Raw genomic sequence first — 19,666 nt, 5'->3', positions numbered from 1 at the left:
AGCAAACAGATGCTTTTAAAATTTCCAAAAACTGTGTAATACCTTATCTCCTTTCTTGTAATGTGCCCTAGCATAAAAGCAATATGCATTAACATCTTCCTCAAACCCACCATCTGTTAGTTTCAATGAGGAACAAGCTGTCAGTAAGATAGAATCAGGAATGGAAGTGTTAGATAGCAAATGCTCTAAATCCTCAACAGAGATATGCAATATAAACACACAGCTTCATCCCACGGTATATGCAATGACCGAGAATATATCTAGATTTTTGAAAGTTTAATGTGACAAAATGATAGTGAGTGGTAATTTATCCCTACAACTAACTATAAATATGCCATGTAATATATGAAGGCAGAAGCCAATGTATCAGTCAATAAAATTTAATCAATTTTCAATAAAACTTGGCTTTCTTATTGTCGAAATATTTGAACTAAAGTATAACTCTTAAAATCAATTAGTCAAAATAAGTCTGTTGTAATCTCATTGATGTAAGTACAGGTCCAGGCAAGGAAAAGTTTTGTTGGTATAACTATCCAAAATTAAAATGAAGAAAATTAAGGATGTTTGCAGTCCATGAATATGCAGGAAAAGTTTCTAACCCAAACCCAAGCCTTAAATGTTAAAAACTGGGGCTTAAACAAGAGATCTTCCATCAAATTAAATGCATGAGATATGGATGTCACCTTGAAGTTTTTCCTTTACCTCATACAACAACCAAACAATCAGTATCTGCAAAACACAAAAACCTTATCCAAATAAATAGGCCTTTTCAGAGGCAAGTTCAACCATGCATACAATAATTTTAACAAAATAATTCAATTTGGTCCAATAACCAGTAAAAGATAATAAAAACTAATGGCTTTAGCGCATTGTCAAAAGTTAAATTACACAGAAGAATGCATATTGACAGCAACAGAGAGTTTTTTATCTTCCATAACACTCTATTGTCCATAAAGCAGATTTTGGAACTCTCAGAGGCCAACGTGCACAAGGCTATTAAACATGGAAGTTAGTTGATCCATGCACTTTAGTCACGGATTCCTTCCCTTACTCATTTGCCGTACTACAAGTATTTTTTTATTTTTTTATTAAAATTATAATTAAGACATGTATATATTACTTCAAACTCGGACCACTAGGTTATTGTAAGTGGGCTGAAAACAAATATTTGATATTTATCCAAAAAAAAAAGAAGAAAAACACAAGTTCAGATCAAATGCAAGAACAATATAAGGTCTGAATCGTCTGAATTGTTTACCGGAATGGAATCTTGATTTCCAAAATATTTTGATTTCATTTACTTTTTATTTGCTTGTATTTTAACTCGTTAATACAAATATGTATTTTACTATAATCAAATTGAGATCTTTCCCCCACAAACTAAGCATGTATTGCTAATTCATACTCGTGCTGGAATAAGACGAGTATTCGTCCATTATAAATAAGTTGAATCAAGTACTTGGACTTCAAATTTTGGCTTGTAAAAAAATTGACTTATATTTTTTAATTCACGTATTTTAACCTATGTATACTTTTTCTCTCTTTAATTTTAAATATTTATATTTAGTCCTCATAATTTCTCAATTGTTCAGATTAAACCTCTCACCTCGAAAACTTCGTCTCATAAGTAACAAGAATATATTTTAAAAAATAGTGTGATCAATCATTGAGTTTATAATTTCGCGAGTGAGTCATTTACTTGTAGTATCCAAATTCAAAGTTTATACAGATTTAATTAGTGTTAAAAAAAAAAAAGCCACTAACATTTCTAAACTGTATTACATTCAAATTTTAACCAAAAGAGTATTAAAGCTTTTCCACCAATGGCAACTGGACAGCAACTTGTCCCACACTACGTACAGCATATAAGCATCAGAGTAGATTTCTTATCAAACTTCCTCCAAAAGGCATATCAAATTACAGACATTATTCATAATTATTGAGAATAAACCTTCAATTTTATCACAAAATATCACTCTCTTAAATAGTCCTTAAACAAATGAAATTATATAAATAATCTTTAAAGTATTAAATACCCATCAATTTAGTCCCTATTTAATTTTACTAACATTGAAGAACTAATTTGAAGGGAAAAAAATATTTAAGTAACTATGTAGCAAGATTTCTAATACTTTAAAAATTGTTTAAACAATTTCAGTAATTTAAGAGCTATTTGAGAGTGGTACTTCAGGGTAAATTAATGGTTTATTAAATTATTGATATGTAAGGAAACGCAGTAAAATATCATGTTTCAACTATCAAGTAAGCATTGTAGTTCCGGACTACATAGAATTATCTTTAGTCTAAAACTTGCAATTACAAAGCATGAAATTCAGTGCACCAGGAATAAATTCTAGTATACATTATCTATAAATGCTAATATAGATAGCATTCATCAATCTAAAACATCTGTCAACCAAAAGACAAAGGTAACAAAAGGGCTAGACCCAATGTTTTTTTCTCCGTGAAAGTCATCCAACATCTGATACAAGCATTCCATGATAACTTTCAATACTTCCATGTAGAACCGCCAAGTCTAATAACCTCTTCTCCTCCACTATCCTTTCTAGGAATTCTTTCCATGTTGGCATCTCCTTTAGTATCCCCTAAATCACCATACATATCCTTAAGTTTAGCTAGATTACTGGATGCAGAAGTTCTCTTACTTCCATCTCTTTGAGGACTAGAACGCGGTTCATTGCGTGCAGTGCCAGCTTGCAGGCTCTGGCTTCTACTCCTGCTCCTACTTCTACTGCGACTTCTGCTTCTACGATAGTGCCTGCTACCATTGTCATAATCCCGGCTGCTTTCTCTCTCTGTGTACCTAGATCTCCTGTCATGATCATAACTCCTCTCTCTTTCCCGCTCCTTATCCCTCCTCATTCTGTCCCTCTCCAGATCTCTGTCCGAGTCACGATCCCTGTGTCTTTCCCGGTCTCGGTCTCGCTCCCACTCCCTGTTCCTATCTCGGTCACGATATCTGTCCCTATCACGGTCCCGATCCCGATCCCTGTCCCTATCGTGATCCCTATCCCTATCACGGTCACGTTCCCTGTCTCTGGACCGTGACCGTTCCCGGTCCCTATCCCTATCAGGATATTCACGGCTCTGGCTGCGTCGACTAGTTGGAGATCTTCGGATGTCATCACTGCCATTTCTTTCGTGAGAAGGTAATGTACGGCGAATAGGTGAAGAATCCCTTGTGGAGGCACGATGTGGAGCCCGCTGACCAAAAGAGACTGAAAGAGCAGCCTTAACAGAAGGTGGTCTACGAGCAGTATCATCAGAACCATGACGGGTGGATTCCCCGGTTGAACCAGAATGTGTAGTAGGGAGCTTCATCTTTTCAAGATGAGACACAACCTGCCGCAATACAGGAACAGGAATGCGAGGAAACAGTGTGTCGAAGTAATACTGCAACAGAAGAACAGACTCATCAATCCCTTAAAGTTAAATAATCTGGAGTTTAAAAGGTAAAATAAATTTGGGAACTGCAGCATTAAAGTTTGCCAATCTAGGCTTATTGTGTACCATGCACAACATTCCCATAATCAAAAAACATCAACAAACGTAACAATGACTACTACCGTGAAGAGGTAGTAACCACTTAACCCGAAGAAACATTAAACATTGATATAAATACTAAATGTTCATGAGAATGAAATAATAGGAAGACAAGATTAAACTAACGTGTTTCTCTCTAAAAGCATTCCATGCATTGAAAACATAATCAGATATTTCAGTTCTTGCACTTGTTCCTTCTTCATTGGAACCAAAAATTTCCACTAGTTTGAATCATTCAATTTCTAATCCTCAAGAAACCTTATAAGAAGACATTGAAAACCCTCCCACATTCTGGTGATGGGGTTCCAGAAACTCCCCCCCAGAAAAAAAAAAACAGTTATTTGGAGGAAATAAGGAGTTCCAGTTAACAAAATTACATTCTCCTTAGTGAAGTCATCATAAGAACCTGTAGCTATATTATACAAATTCCAAGTACCTCGTCACAATTTACAAAACCATGTATTGAGAAAGTAAATGCTAAGCGTTACAAAACACTCTTATACTCAGGGAAGCAAAAAACATAATATTTTTTATAGTTAACAATGACTTTCTAGCAGCATGGCTAATTAACACAAGTACATATCATCATAGCAGGATACATTCAGTCTTCTGGAAATATCAATTCAAAAACTCAAACTAAAAAGCTCAGGCTTCAGAATATTTATTTCTCCAAGAGTTTCAGTCATGCTAAAATGTTGGATTCTATATAATTCAAATTAATATTAAATTTTACACATACAAAGATTATTAATATACACTCAAAGCCAAAATGTCAAAATGCAATTGATAATTAGAACTGAAACAAACTTATAAATCCAACAAGCCAGAGCCCTTAAATAGAAACTCAAACACTCATTTACACCTCAGAACAAGAAACATATCAACAAGAGTAGAAAAGAACATGCAAAACTTGATGACTTTTGACACTGAACCCGCCAAGTTTCAGGGTGGATAACTACGTAGTATATAATACAAAATGGTGGTTAGTATATGACTACATGATAATATGACCAGTAACTGTTACCAAGTATTAAGTATTAGCTTAGAAAAATTCAAGACAAATTCCCAAACAGAACAGAAATTATTTAACAAATTTGCCTACATCTTTCTCTAGGACCTCAAAAGAAATTAAGATTCATAAAGGATAATCCTAAAAGACTGGAAGATAAATAGAAAAATGCAGACAGGGATTCATATAGCTCCATAAGATTTAAAAGTTGAAACATGTTCCATTGAGTACATAACCCAACTAGAGGTGGTGTAAAAAGTGAGAATTAAATATCCTATACTATCAGGAGTGTCAAACAACTGGTATATAAATATTTGCATGTGAAAAAAATTGAGAATTGAAGATGTGAAAAAGACAAGCATCAGCTAAACCTCAATAAAAAGAAGAAACAATGAGAAGTGAAGTGAGAAAATTCTTATTTTAGCCCCAGAAAAATACACCTGTTATTGATTTGCTCACTTGTATATAAATTTTATCAATTTAATCCCATGAGTTCAGATTTCCAATATTAGAGTACGTCCATCCAAATAATGAAGGTGAGTAATGTATTTCAAGGAGTCAAACTAATCTGTACGGGCTAAATTGATAACTTGCATGTCTTTCAGGCAAAGGTTCTACTCTACTACATGAAAAAGTACTCAATTTTTTTTTTTTACAGGTAGCCTCTGAATACAGTGGCTTTATAGATGAAAAATCAACCATCAAAGCATGCAAATCGAAAAAAAGAGGAAGATTTTTAGGAACTAATTCTTATCAGCAATTACTGGTAGGTATAAACATTTTATGTCCAAAGATACCGAAAGCACCTCATACTGTTACTCCAAATTATGGGATGATGAGGGACATATCTGCATTTGCAATCTTGTGATGCATCTGAATTCTGGTAGGTGAGCTCTGGAGAGAATTCTCAATTTAAATAGTCAATACTTGATTCAAATAATTTTTTTTCCAATGCCATTGTGTGGCATACATTTAAAAGTCTCAAAATCAAAGGGTCAGGGTATAGTTTGCCAATTATCAAGTAAATGCATTTCATTGTCTACAAGCAAAATGGAAACATGAGTCCAAAGAACCAGGAAGCATCCTCTTATGTTAAATATAGCCTGATATATTTAATGATAACGTACCTGTCCAAGAAGCAAATCACGGACATATACACCCATTGTAGTCATTCGACCATTAGATCCGGGAGAAAATTCCTGAAATACAGCATCATAATTTAAAACGAATAATAATTTATATATTACTTAAGGGAACACTTTAAATGATACCCTGATATCGAAGATAATTCGAGACAACAACCAAACAGGTAACTATCTTCCTAAGCAAAGGAATATATGGGCACAAAATATATCAATTACCAAAGATAGATTTGTTTAAAGGCAGATAATGAGAAAACTTGGCCAACAACATTTTTTATAAGACAAACCATTAGCATACGAATAGCATTGGTATAAACAGTGCTTAGACAAATGAAAAATTCAAAAACTAAAAAAGTGATATCTAGGCTTCAGCACTTTGATCAAACCTCTCACAGATAAAATCCAACAACGCATGAAGAAAGTACAAAAAAATGGGAAAAGGCAATAATCTATTAATTTTAAGTAAAAATTTACAGAAAAAGAAAGCATCAGAATATAGTGAGATCATAACCAAGTTATCATACCTCATCATCTTTAATATATGGCTCAAACCAATTCCACAGTGTCTTCGGATCAGCACAATATCTCAGATAGAGAAATCCAACCTATAAATAAAAGGAATCAACATCGGTCATAAGATAAATGGAGAGGGGAAAAACCACCAATCAGAATGTTTCCATACAAAACAGTCTCTATTTCGATGCCAAGCTGAATATAATCATACAATCCTTCAACTCATTAAACAAAACTTCAGATAAATAGAAAAGTATACAAGATGCAAGCTACTACATTATTTTACTAAGATAGTTTATACATCGAACTTTTCACAGAAATACTTGTACTGTGAAGTCACAACTAAGTTTATGCTGCAAATCATAATACAAAACACAAGTTTTTTACAACATAAAAAAATAAAATACTTATAACAGCCCAGCCAAAAGATTAAGGGCATGTTTGGTTTGTGAAAATGTTTTTTCCTTTTTTTCTTTTTTCACTAATAATTACATCACTGATCAATTTTTTTAGTTTCTCTATTTCCTATACAAATATATGAAAATAAGAAACAAACTAAAACAAGATGGAATATTTATAATTATTAGCTAAAACACAATGAAAATTGAAAACATCTCTACAAACCAAATGCACTAAATTATCAGGACATAAGCACAATCAGAGACACAAAGCTGAATATAATTGGCAAACCCAAGAAAAAAACAAATCAGCAAGCAGCCAAGCATCAACCCCAACCAGAAACAGGTGCATATATTGAAACAACAGGAAGCAATAAAGCAGTCAAACCACCAACCAACCACCCTCCCAGCTCAATCCAAACCACAATGTACCCTATCTCAAGTCTCTACCACTCCCCACAAGCCCAAACTTAAAGCAGCAGGGATCAAGGCTCAAAAACAGTGAACGAGATAGAGGGAAGTTCAAACATATGGAAAAAGAGGTTATAAGGCTTAGGGTCAGGCTTGCCCAAGATGATAGGATCATCCAATCCTACAATCAATCACAATTCACAGCAAAAAAACAGATATCTCACCAAGTCATTTTTTTTTTTGGGTGTGACTTAGCCGCAAGCATAAACGTGGAAGCATATAATCTTACAATCTAACATGCAATTTTGGCTACCTTACATTTGACAATCCAACACAGTGACACACTCAGACCAGGCTCTGTTATGATAATCAACAATTTAACATATATCGGGCTACAAACAAGTGATCCCCATACAATCAAAGTCTCACGTGCAAGCATCATCTTGACATACAAAAAAAAGTGGCTAACTATTCAAGCTAAGCATAAATTTTACCACTTTCTAAACTCGATTAGAAATGGTCAGCAAGGCATTCATGCACAAACTAACAAAACTTTCATATCATAATGAACAGAGAATGCTTTCACCACTTAAAATAAATGAGTAATGACCCATATACATTGCCAGGCACATCCACTCACCGCTCTAATGTAAGGAGAATCAGGATGTTTCAACAACCCATGCATCTGCTTGACAGTGAGCTTCATGGTAAAAAACTTGTAGAGAAGACAAAAGGCAGTTGAAGGACCGCGACAATTCCCCGTCATCCACGGCTCCACATGATCAACTTGATTGTAGATCTCATCAATAACTTCGTGATACGTTTTCAAGCGATAGAGCTCCTTGAAGTAATCAGAGGACAGAATATTCATGCAAAGCACCTTCTCTAGCAAGGAATCAATTGGCTTGCCACAAGTCTGTATCTCCATGATGTCACAAAATACAGAATATTGCTCCCACAGTTACAATTTCAAAATGTCAACTAGCAGCACGGGTATGAAGTCACAATCCCATTCTGAAGCACAAGGACAGGGATTAGAAGTGGGAGAAAGGTAGTTGTATTAAAATTTCAAAGAGAAGGAAGGGTCATTCGGTGCAGCAGAGGAATATATTCATGAAAATAGATCGAGCGGGGGAGAAGGAAAAGAAAAGAAATCGGGATTGAGAAAAGGGATTAGGGATTGGGGATTTGGAAAGAAAAGAGAAGTTGAAGAATTGGTACCAATTGGTGAGGGCGGAGGGAGAAAGGTGGGAGGTGCAGAACCCTAGCTTGTGAGGCTCAACACGTTTGGGAACCTCGGAACGCAACTTGTATTGTAATTTGTAAGAGAGAGAGAGAGAGAGAGAGAGAAAGAAGTATAATTCTGTCTCACACCCTATATGACATGTTAAAGCCCCAATATAACTGCTGAACCGAACCGAACCGGACTGAACCGCCTCTCGGACTTTTTTTTTATTTTCAGATACAAAAACTATACAATTGTCTTTCAAATATATATTATTTTAATAATTGATTATAAACTTGTGATATAATTAAAAATAAATAAATTTAAATTCTTTTTATAAAAATAACTTATTTCAAAAACTGAAAACTGTTTGCGAATTTAAAATATTATCTTAAATTTAAATTGTTTCTTTAAATGGTTATTATAAAAATAAAAAAAAAAGTTTTATTTTGGATTTTATTATTTTCTTTTAGTTCTTAGATTATAGATTAAACTTATTTTTATTATTATAATATGTAAAGAATTTATTTTAATCTTTACTAAATATTTTTTTAATACACTAGTTTAAATATAGACAATATATTATACTAAATAAAAGAATATATTGTAAAAACTAAAATAAAATAAGACAGACTAAAATAAAAGTTACAAGCATTATTTATAATAAAAAAGTTATAAGAACTAAAAATATATTTAAACTATTTTTTTTAAGTTTCACAAAAAAATAATTGGTTACTTTAATGAAAGAGTTAAAAATAAAACTTAGTTGTCTACGAATAGAAATTGGGATTAAACAAGCATATATCCTAGATTTAAATTCTATTATTGTTGTTATAATTTTAATGATGAAAAAAAGTTTTAAAAAAATAATAACTTTATTAAAAATTATTTTTTTATTTATGCAATAATAACAATTGTAAACTAATATTAATTAAATGATTAAAATATAATTTAAGAAATTAACAAAACTAAATACATGGCCTCTTGTTGTTCTTGACTAGAGCTCCATCGCCTATCCTGATTTGTTCTCATGTTCGTTACAATCATTACAATTCAACATAAGGAATGTAGGGTAAAATTAACAAATAAATATAAGACACATATGAAAACAACTTTTAGTCACATCACAATTTTTAATCCCATTGAAAACAACACAAAATTTTTGACAAAATGTAACTTACTACTTCATTCAACTTAACATGTTTCACATATATATCTACTTAGAGATCTCCAACATCTTGGAAAATAATTTATTCACACTTTTACTTCCAATAATTTATTCACATTTTTACTCCTATGAAGTGGACATTCTAACACAATAATCTTAACCTATATAAGGAGGTGTTTATTTTGCTTGATTTAAGTATATCCTCCCTAACTAATTGTTATTTTAAAGCTCATATTTATCAATAATTATTTTTAAATCAAATTGAAATTCCTCAATAGTGATAGGCACATACAATATTAATAATGATCAACATTAAAAAAAAAATCTTAATTACATTAGTGATATTAACACTTTGATAAGTAATAATAGTTTTAGGAGAAGCTTTAGATATTACTTGTAATCAAGGACTTAACAACCAAACAAAACTCTCATATGTTTCATCTCATAATTATTAATGATTAACTCATATGAATGGAACAAAAGTAATCTTGTATTTTTTTTCCAAATGTGTTGAATCAAAATTCACCATAGTACCAAAATATTTGTAAGTCATTTTAGATTTTCAATCAGCTCGAAAATAATTTGCTAATTATCATTTTGCATCCATTAAAAATACATGAAAAAATCAATTGACAATTCTTAAAATATGATAACAACAATTGCACATCCCTTTTTCCAGTTGTTTTTGTCTATTTACAGTTAAGTAATTGATAATATCTAAATTCAGCATTATCAATATTTCCACTTCAGGTACATCTAACATATGTTATTTTATTAGGGCTCAAACCATAATCACAAAGCTCATCAAGAAGTCTAGATTTCATTTTAGTTTTGTTTCTATGCACTCAAAGAAATTGTGAATTTATTGGAGAAAATAATTCATGATTAAGGTCTTTTAAAATTCTATAAATATAAATAATCCATCCATATTTAGTTTTCTTTACATGTAACATTGTCTTTCATCTTATCCTTCTTCCATCATGCACCCCAAGGTTATCATTTCTCCTTTTTTTTTCTCAAAACCCCACTTTTTGAACAAAAAAATCTTTTGACCAATCATCGTGCCATTTGTTCTTAATTTCATAATAGGTCTTGTGCCAAAACTAAAACCCTTATTATTTGCGTGCCTTGTGTAGTAATTTGTTGCATCTTTAATTGATGTAAACTTCATTCCTTTAGACATCTCCAATGGAGGCTTGGTAATTCATTATTAAGGATCTACATCAAGAGCACCTTCAAGTATACTTTTAGAGTTGACCAACTTATAAATTTTGTACACTTATTATATATAGTTCGTTATAGTAGTAAAGATATTGTTAACCTGTATCTTAGATTTAACTAATAACAACTTGTATCATTACTGTACAATCATGAATTAGTCAAAGCTAAATTCATTCGATCACTACAAAACAAGTAATGAAAAAGTTAAGTATTTTAAACTTAATTTTAGATAATTAAGTGTAAATCAAAAAGTTAAATTTGAATTAATATTAATGACATTTAAATGTATTGGATAGGTAAAGGTCATGAAAAGATAAGTATTTTAAAATGAAGAATAATGTGTTGTTATGAAAGTGACAGAACTTTTCTACATATGTAACTCAAATTCATAAAATAAAGTTTTTTCTCACATGATTTTAAAATTTTTATGGGGTCAAATTCGAACCTAAGCTTATACAAAACTAAAATCAAACCTCAAATTTAATAAACATGAACTATTCGAGTTAATTTTGGACTTAATATTATAAGGTCAATATTGAACTTAGACCTAAAATACATCATAACTAAATTAAGGTTAGTCATTTATAAATATTTTAAGCTCTTTTGTTTTTCCAAAGCTCAAAGTTTGAGGCTTGTGTATTGTCCAAGAATGTATGTAACCACTATCTATCCAATAAGTAACTGCTCATTTGATAGGTAATTGTCTATCCTACCAATATAAAACATAAATATTATAAAAAAAGGAGTACGATATAGTGTAGGCTAACTTCGGTTCTTTATCACTTTCCTTTAATTAATCACTCATTAACTTGATCATTAAAATCATCTTTACATATAGTTCCTTTTTTTGTGATTTTGAAACTAGAAGATCATATTCAGACAAAGATCAATTAAGTTGTGAGAAGATTGGAAATCCTTTGTTTACTTAAAGAGAAGTACTTTTTTTGTAAGTATAGGTTGATTTAGTCATTTTAAAATCATGACTATTTTCAATTTTGATACATGATTTTGAATTATTTTTTAACTGATTTAAGACATAAAACTTATCTTATTAAATTTACTTGCATAAAAATTGTTAAATACAACTGAAATGTGAATCAAAAGGGTCTCATGAAAGGTGAAAATCATGTAAAAAATAGTCATAGGAATAATAAAAAAAATTAAAATGACTTAATTATGTTTTTAGTCCCTTAAATTTGAAGTAAATTTATTTTTGGTTCCTCAAAATTAAAATTGATCTTTTTAGTCATGTAATTTAAAAAAAAAACATTACTTTAATCTCTCAAGTCATAAGTAATATATGTGATAATAACAAATTTAAATAATTATGCAAGCATCAAGTTGAGTTTAATATAATATTTTTACTAACAAAAATATAAGTAGGTGAACTTTGTATAACACAATGATTCACAAATTCACTAATAAAATTTAAAAATAAAAAATATTATTTTTTTTCAAATTATAAACACTAAAAAGATCAACTTTAAATTTAAGAGATTAAAAATAATTTTATTACAAAATTGAAAAATAAAAAATATATATAAGAAAAACATTATTTAGAAAAATCCAATTGATCTAATTTAAAAGGCTAAAAGTCTATTTTAGTCCCTTATAATAATTATTTGTTTCAATTTAGTCTCACTTTTATTTTTAGTCTCAATTTGATCCCTAATAAATTAATTAATTGCAATGTCGGACTTCCGTCCAAATTATTTAGACGGAATTAACTGTTGGTCACATGGATACTACGTGGATGCCACGTGGAAGCCACGTGGATATCAAATTTTTGTCATGCATCTGGAATCAAAACGGGCCGTCGTTTAGATGCATGAAAAAAATAAAAGTCGTTTAGATGCATGAAAAAAATAAAAGTAAATAATTTGATATCAATTAAATTAAGCCCGTTTTGATTCCAGATGCATGACAAAAATTTGATATCCACGTGGCATCCACGTAGTATCCATGTGACCAACAGTTAATTCCGTCTAAATAATTTGGACGGAAGTCCGACATTTAATTAATTTATTAGGGATCAAATTGAGACTAAAAATAAAAGTGGGACTAAATTGAAACAAATAATTATTATAAGAGACTAAAATACTATTTTAGCCAATTTAAAATGATAAAGTAAATATTTAAAAAGATAAAATAAAAACTTAAAATAAAATAAAAGATTAAAAAATGACTTACCCTTTATTTTATCATATCTCATCCTAAGTCCTAACTAGTATCTATTCGTGCAGCTTCTTTTTGATACAACTGGAGTGAAAAGACATATATATCCCCATGTATATCCAGAATGTTCTAGGCAAGGCATGACGCATGACGCATGATGTATCCTTCTTTCCCTTTGAATCTATAATACTAGAGTCCAGAGAAGAACACTCTACCGGTGTCACTGCGAATCTGAATCAACATCAACATCAACATCGAATTGCATCGAATTCTCAACATGTTCGGAGTAGTTTTCCCCAACCGGAGCTTCCCCATGGACATCTCAACCTTCGCTCAAATCGACACCTTCCACTGGCTCCTCGACATGAACACTTTCGTAGGTAACATTAACCCTAATCTCAAAACCCTATTTCCCTGCGCACATTAGCTTTCCATTCCCCTAACTCTCTAACGTGCGCAGGCGAGGCGTACGACCAGGTTCGCGAGCTCTGCATCTTCCTCCTCAACGGCCTCACCCTCCCGCCGGAGAAGGCCCTCGCCGTCTACATCCAGTCGCCGGGCTCGCCCTTCGTCTTCTGCGGCGCCGTCACGGTGGCGCGCCCCTCCGCCGTCCTTCCCCTCGCGTGGCCGGAGCCCGGCGCCGCCGGACCGCTGCAGCTGACGGCGGACGCGCAGCCGCTGTCGGCGAAGATCGGCGTGTCGGTGGAGGATCTGGCGTCGCTGCCGTCGCTCGACGCCATGGCGGAGAAGCGAATCGAAGGGTTGGCGATGAAGGTCGGAGAGAACCTCTTCAATTTCATGCAATCGTTCTGTGGTGTTGATGGGTCCAAGTTGGTTGTTCCCATGGATATATTGGACCGCTGGTTCAAGAAGTTTCAGGAACGGGCCAAGCGTGACCCTGAATACTTGAAGGGTTTCGCTTTGTGAGCCGAATATTTTTTATATATTTAATTTTAACGGTGTAAGATGATAATGATAGAAATAGAAATAGGAGCTTATCTTGTGTTGTGATTCTAATTTCAAAAAGTGTATTTCTGTGAAAAAACCTGCTTCAGTTCATGATTTTGTGTTTTGAGAGGAGATTTTGTTATTTAGGAGAGTGGGAGGAATTGAAGTTGAAGTGTTTAATTGATGAAAATTAAGGATTCATCATGGTTTAGGGCCTGGAAGTGTGATCTGTGTTTGAATTTTGAAGGTTCTAACAATTTTGTTGTGTGTTTGGTTTATAATTGTCACAACTTTCAAGACACTTCAAGTAGAAGTTTGTGTCTTGTTGCCATGAGTCAAATTGATTTTTGAGCATACTCTGGTTGTGTTTGAACTTTGAAGGTTCTAACAATGTTGTTGTGTAGATGATGACGATGGCAGAGGGGTGGTATGAAGGTTAATAATTTTTAATATTTGTTGATACTAGTGAATTTATTATGGTTTTTTCTTGGGGGGAAAGGATGATTTTGGTAGTAGTACTGAAACATAGAATGGGTTAAGTTAAATGGCTCGGGCGACATTGCTATCATTGGACTCCTCATGGTGGGTGCTAGTTCTGTCTTGTAAGTTTTTTTCTGAAATCATCTTCATATGATTTGGTGAAAGCAAAATCATGAATGTGTGCAATATGCTCCTGCATCCTTGGGAGGCATATGGGAGAGTCCTATCCTAGCATAAATAAATCATCAATTGACTTCCTTACGTATCATCCTTTCTCATATTTAGCCTCTAAAGTAATAGATTTATTTAAGGAATTCTTCAAGTATGTTTTACTTACATTCAGGATATATTTGATGGATTTTCAATATTTGGGAGCCTATTTATTATAGTTTAGCCAGATTCAATCTGTGATTCTATCCCAATTTTGTTCTACAATTGAAGTTTTAAGGGATGAACTAGTTAGGTTGGCTGATTTTCAGTTGGTCATGCCTATGATTCTTTTGGCTCATCGCTTAGAAAAATATCATATTATGCAAGCTTAAGATGATCTCAAAAAATGGGTGGCTTGTTCATATCCTAATGAGTAATGACAAACAAATCTGTTTACATAGGATCATGGATGCATTTGGGTGTATAACCGAACTAAACAAGCAGCGCGTGGTTTAACATGAATATCTTTACTACAAAAAAAATAGAAGCATAAATTAAGGTTCGGCTTCTAAATTAATTATGGGATTGCTTAAATTTGGAAAGTTAGCTAAAATTAACATTTTAGCATCTGCATTTTATAGGTTAAGTGTTTATTTTATAGGTTAAGTGTTTATTTTATAATTAAAATATATAATAAATTACATATACAAAAATGAATATCATGTAGAAATAAATAGTATATCTGATCTTAAAATTTGTATAAATAAATATTTGTAAACATGAGTTATATTTTATATTTAAGATAAATAATTTATATTATGTCACAATTATATGAACTATATTTTAAATTTAAAATAAATAATTTATGTTGTGATATAGTTATTTCTATTTATTGATAAGCTTTTTTTTAAATATTATGATTTAATTAGAAAATAAGTATAAAATTATACTTTCGTATAAAATAATCGTTCATATTTAATATATATATATATATATATATATATGTGATTCAGCGATAGGGGTTCATCCACGCTTAAGCAAGGTCAGGGGTTCGAATCCTACCTTGTGTATGCAGTCGTGTTAAATTTTGGGGCCAGCTATCCCACTCTTTGAGGTGTCTCCAACGTAGCGAGAAGATTAGTCACTGCTATCGTCCCTGGATGCTCCAGGGACGAACTAAAAAAAAAATAGATTAAACAAAATAAATTGAAGTTGAATATTTAACTTTGATAAGTTAGGGTTTGATGGGATGTTTTCAGTTTTAACTTTTAATAATTATTATTAATTTTAGTTTTAAAAATTATAGCTAATGTTTAAATTAATAAAATTTACAAAAAAAAATTTAGTTTTTAAAAATTAGTTTTATTATTTAGTATTTTAATTTTAAAATAAGTTCATTTTGAAAGATTTATCTTAAATTATTTATTAAGAGAATATTTATGTATAATAATAATAATAGTGTTAATTATGATAATGATATCATAAAACAAAAGTGTGTTTATGTGATGAAGTTTATTACTATGTGTTGATTATGATGGTGATGAGGTGAGAATATTTATTAATATAAGAACATAAAAATAATTAATAATAAATTTTAGATTTTATAATTTTTTTAGAGAGAATAAATGCGTTAAATTAAATAATTGTAAATTAAATTATTACATATCATGGTTGTTATAATTTTCTTGATTATTATTGTTATTATAGTTATTATAACTATCACCATTATTATTGTTATTATATAACTTGTCAAATAGGATTTTATTATAATGAATAGATAAAAAATAAATGAGAGTAATGTGTACATCTAGACAAATCATAAATGTGAAATACAAACTATTCATTTTCTTTTTTCTTTTATACTTAGAGTTCAAATTTGGATAAGACAAAAAAAAAAAATTCAATCTTAATAAACAGAAGTGAAAAATCTTAATCAGCTATGTCACTCTTGCAGAATGCATTAATTTTCTTAACTGTGGAGATTATTTAATATACTTTTATGCACTTTAAAAGAGTCAATTTTTTTTAATATTGAAAATTATTAATTAAATTTATTATAAGTGAGGATTATGAAATAGAAGCAATTGGAGGTCCAGATATTCAGCCATTTGTGCATGACCGTAGTACTAAATTAGGGAAGAGATAGAGATAGCAGGTCCATTAGGCCTGTTCTATGTCGTTCCCGATTGAGCCTATTAATATGGATCCCTAAGTCATACGTTATTGGGTTGATTCTAAGGGCAGGTCCATCACTTCAAGTCCATTTTTCATCACTTGGGCTATTCTGATTTATCACTGGACCAAGAAAAAACATGTTCTGATTTGTGTTGGCAGAAAAAAGGGGAAAAGATAAAGAGAGCACACTTTATTGTTTATACCACATTTTACACGTGTTTGCAATAACATAAAAGAGAAATGATATTAACATATTTTGTTAAATATTCTTTTGAATATAGTGTTTATTATTGATTGAAATGAGTTAAAATTTATAATTTTTAAGATCTAATTTATTATTTATCGAGTCTCTCCTAATTTTTAAGATTTTAAATAAATTTTAACCAACAATAAAGTCATAATAAAAAGAGAATAGTGAACTTTTTTTAATATTAAATACACATACATAAAAAAAACTAAAATTTAAGATTATTATAATCTTAATTAATTTAATATGAATTTATTAACTTTTAAAATCTGATTTTTTACATAATTATCAATATATAAAGATAAAGCGCCTTAGTTTTAACAGAATTCTTGGTCATTTTTTTTTAGTAAATTCATTTCAATAATTTTAATTTTTTTTATGAATCTTCAAAGTATCATGTCTTTAATTAATTAAGTCTTAATCAATATAATAATATATTCAAATTGTTAATAAATTTTTATCTAATTTAGAAAATAACTGTACACATTTCATTTCTTAAATAAATTATTTATTGAAATTTAAATTATACAATGTATCAAAAACTGGATAGTTATTGCGACAATTAACTTGTTCATTTGATTAATTGTTATCGGCAATTGAAATAACAATTAATCATAAAAAGAATTTCAAATTATTAAAAGAGGAGTGATAGTATAAAAGAACTTTATGGACATTCCATCTAACACATTTCCTATTACCGACTGAAATTGATTGGAACCCACGAAAAAAATTCATCAAAATAAAAAGTGAGTCTTACAGAAAAAAGTTGTTATTATCTATAAAAGTGAGTTATGTAGAGTGTGTTAAAAATGTTACTAGTATTTTCTCCTATAAAAGTGCTTGAGACATGTTGCAACTAAAAAATAAACTTCAAATACTTTTTTTGTCGTTATGATTTCATGATATATAGTTTTGGTTCTTAATTTTTTATATATATTATAAATTTGATCTTCATAGATATCAAAATTAAACAATATTGATTCACTATTAATATTTTATTCAAAATTAAACAAAAAAAATTGTTGATTTATCTATATGACTAATATTACTTAATAGTCATTTATTCATTTTAATTTTCATGTAAGGAACAACACTTTTTTTTTATTACAAATATGTTGTATTTTTAATTAAACTTCATTATCTATTAAAATAATGTTATTTTTAATTTTTAAATATTAAATATTGCCTTACGTGACTAATTAATTACAAACAGTATAACTTCCAACTTACAAACACTTGTTAATGTTTTTTGTTTAATTTTGAATAAAAAGTTAAAAACGAATCAATTTTACATTGTTTAATTTTAAAAATTAAGGAGCCAAATTTGTAATAAAAATTTCTTGAGACTAAAAATACACATTTGCAAAACTATAAAGAGTAAAAGTAGATTTAAGAGAAACAAATATAAAGTGGTAAATTTCCAAAAGGAAAAGAAGACCAAAAATTATGAATTATATAAACTATAAAAGTGAGAAGGACTAAACAAGATGATTCTTTATGAGGCAAAGTCATAGCTAGTTATAGGGTTTCAATGAGGACCATTTGTAGGGGTACACCGTAGCCCCCAAAGTCCATGTTAAAAAGATGTTAAAGAGGCAAAGTCAATTGTCTCATTCCTTATCCCATTCTCTTTTGTTCAATATTGTTTCTTCCTTTAACCTCGTGGTAGAGATTAGTCATTATTGACATTAAATTTTCCAACAACCTGATGGTAATGTCACTATGAAAGCATGTAGGTACTTAGTCCTTAACTAATAGTACACATACCATTGTCAAAAGCAAATCTCACTCCATTTATATTAACAAGACCCCGCAATGTAGAAAGTAATAGATGAGTAAACTCTTTGGTTCAAGCACTTGGGGGAGGCCTTCTAATAATTGTTGGGTCGACTAGGCCACCCCATGTGTTCTCTACCACCTTCTTGGCCATCAAAATTATATATTATTATATATTAAGACAAGTAACTATGTTTTGGATTGAGTATGTGAAAGTTAAGAGTATAGAAGCTTGGTGGGTGACGTGGAAGGTTATTGGTTGGGAAAAAGGAAGTGATAAATGAAGAAAGTGGAAAAGAAATGAGAGTATAGCAATGGCAATGTGTAGAATGAAAGAGTTGGAGACTACGGAAACAGAGCGCGCTTTAAATGCGGGGCAGACAACAGAGTCAGCGACTTTCGTGAAAGACAATGTCAGGGCCATGATGTGAAAGCTCACTCCCACACACACACATGCATGCACACGCTTATCAGTTATATATGCCATCCATTTTATTTCTAATTATCTAATAAACTCAATTAGTACATAATCCAACCCTTGAATATTACAAATCCACACTTTCACAAAACTTACCCATGATCACAATTTTTTACTATATGTTATATCATTAGATCATGAAAGAAACTCATTGAGAGTGTATTTGATAGCCAAAAAAAATATAGAAATAAAGTTAATAAAAACACAAATAATGTAGACTTTTTAATCGCTAGTAAAATAACTGCTGCAAAATGTGTCAATAACAGCTCTTCTCATAGCATTTTTGCACTTTTCAATGTTGAAATGAAAAGGTGTGGTGGGTTCCCACTTTTTTTATTTTTCACCTAACAAATCTCTTTGCGACTAAATAACCTTCATCTTTTTGTTTCTAACTCATTTCATCCCCCTTTATTCTATTTTTTCACCAGTTATCCTGTACTAAATGAGATGCAAGATTCACCATTTTGTAATTTTTAATAAATGATAAAAAAATACTATAAATAAAGAACTATGATGAATTCACATACTAAAATTTATCAGCATTCTAATTGAAGCCGTCAAATGGGCGAGGTTTGAATTAGTAACT

At 30.8% G+C, this 19,666-nt stretch overlaps 2 protein-coding genes and 1 long non-coding RNA gene across 6 annotated transcripts; 1 reads left to right on the top strand and 2 right to left on the bottom strand.

The window, feature by feature from the left end:
- Nucleotide 1: 1 nt before the first annotated feature.
- Nucleotides 2–1,036, bottom strand: LOC145951886 (uncharacterized). Its single transcript, XR_014429822.1, has 3 exons — nt 889–1,036; nt 684–729; nt 2–113 (listed from the first exon to the last, which is right to left on the bottom strand). It is a non-coding gene; the product is annotated as an uncharacterized LOC145951886 (long non-coding RNA).
- A 1,201-nt stretch (nt 1,037–2,237) lies between these two features.
- Nucleotides 2,238–8,422, bottom strand: ATSRL1 (PRP38 family protein). 3 transcript variants are annotated; one of them, XR_014429821.1, is made up of 7 exons: nt 8,259–8,422; nt 7,678–8,051; nt 6,240–6,320; nt 5,701–5,772; nt 5,380–5,467; nt 4,466–4,519; nt 3,300–3,414 (listed from the first exon to the last, which is right to left on the bottom strand). XR_014429821.1 is itself a non-coding variant. In XM_020378522.3 (6 exons), exons 2-5 carry the CDS (start codon nt 7,963–7,965, stop codon nt 5,399–5,401), a joined length of 510 nt encoding a protein of 169 aa, XP_020234111.1. In that variant the 5' UTR covers nt 7,966–8,051; nt 8,259–8,422; the 3' UTR covers nt 3,300–3,414; nt 5,380–5,398. The 3 variants fall into 3 exon arrangements, 2 of the variants coding, with proteins under 2 accessions (XP_020234109.1, XP_020234111.1); XM_020378522.3 differs by lacking the exon at nt 4,466–4,519; XM_020378520.3 differs by lacking the exons at nt 4,466–4,519; nt 5,380–5,467 and having other exon boundaries at nt 2,238–3,414; nt 8,259–8,421.
- A 4,536-nt stretch (nt 8,423–12,958) lies between these two features.
- Nucleotides 12,959–14,130, top strand: LOC109814178 (hikeshi-like protein). Of its 2 annotated transcripts, none has more exons than XM_020378546.3 (2): nt 12,959–13,202; nt 13,287–14,130. In XM_020378546.3, exons 1-2 carry the CDS (start codon nt 12,974–12,976, stop codon nt 13,751–13,753), a joined length of 696 nt encoding a protein of 231 aa, XP_020234135.1. In that variant the 5' UTR covers nt 12,959–12,973; the 3' UTR covers nt 13,754–14,130. The 2 variants fall into 2 exon arrangements, with proteins under 2 accessions (XP_020234135.1, XP_020234136.1); XM_020378547.3 differs by having other exon boundaries at nt 12,983–13,206.
- Nucleotides 14,131–19,666: the final 5,536 nt, after the last annotated feature.

Source organism: Cajanus cajan, chromosome 9, assembly GCF_000230855.2.
Source record: "Cajanus cajan strain Asha chromosome 9, NIPB_CcT2T_4, whole genome shotgun sequence".
NCBI classification, from domain to species: domain Eukaryota; kingdom Viridiplantae; phylum Streptophyta; class Magnoliopsida; order Fabales; family Fabaceae; genus Cajanus; species Cajanus cajan.
The sequence above is the reverse complement of the archived record's forward strand: the minus strand, read 5'-3'. Positions and strand labels throughout refer to the sequence as shown.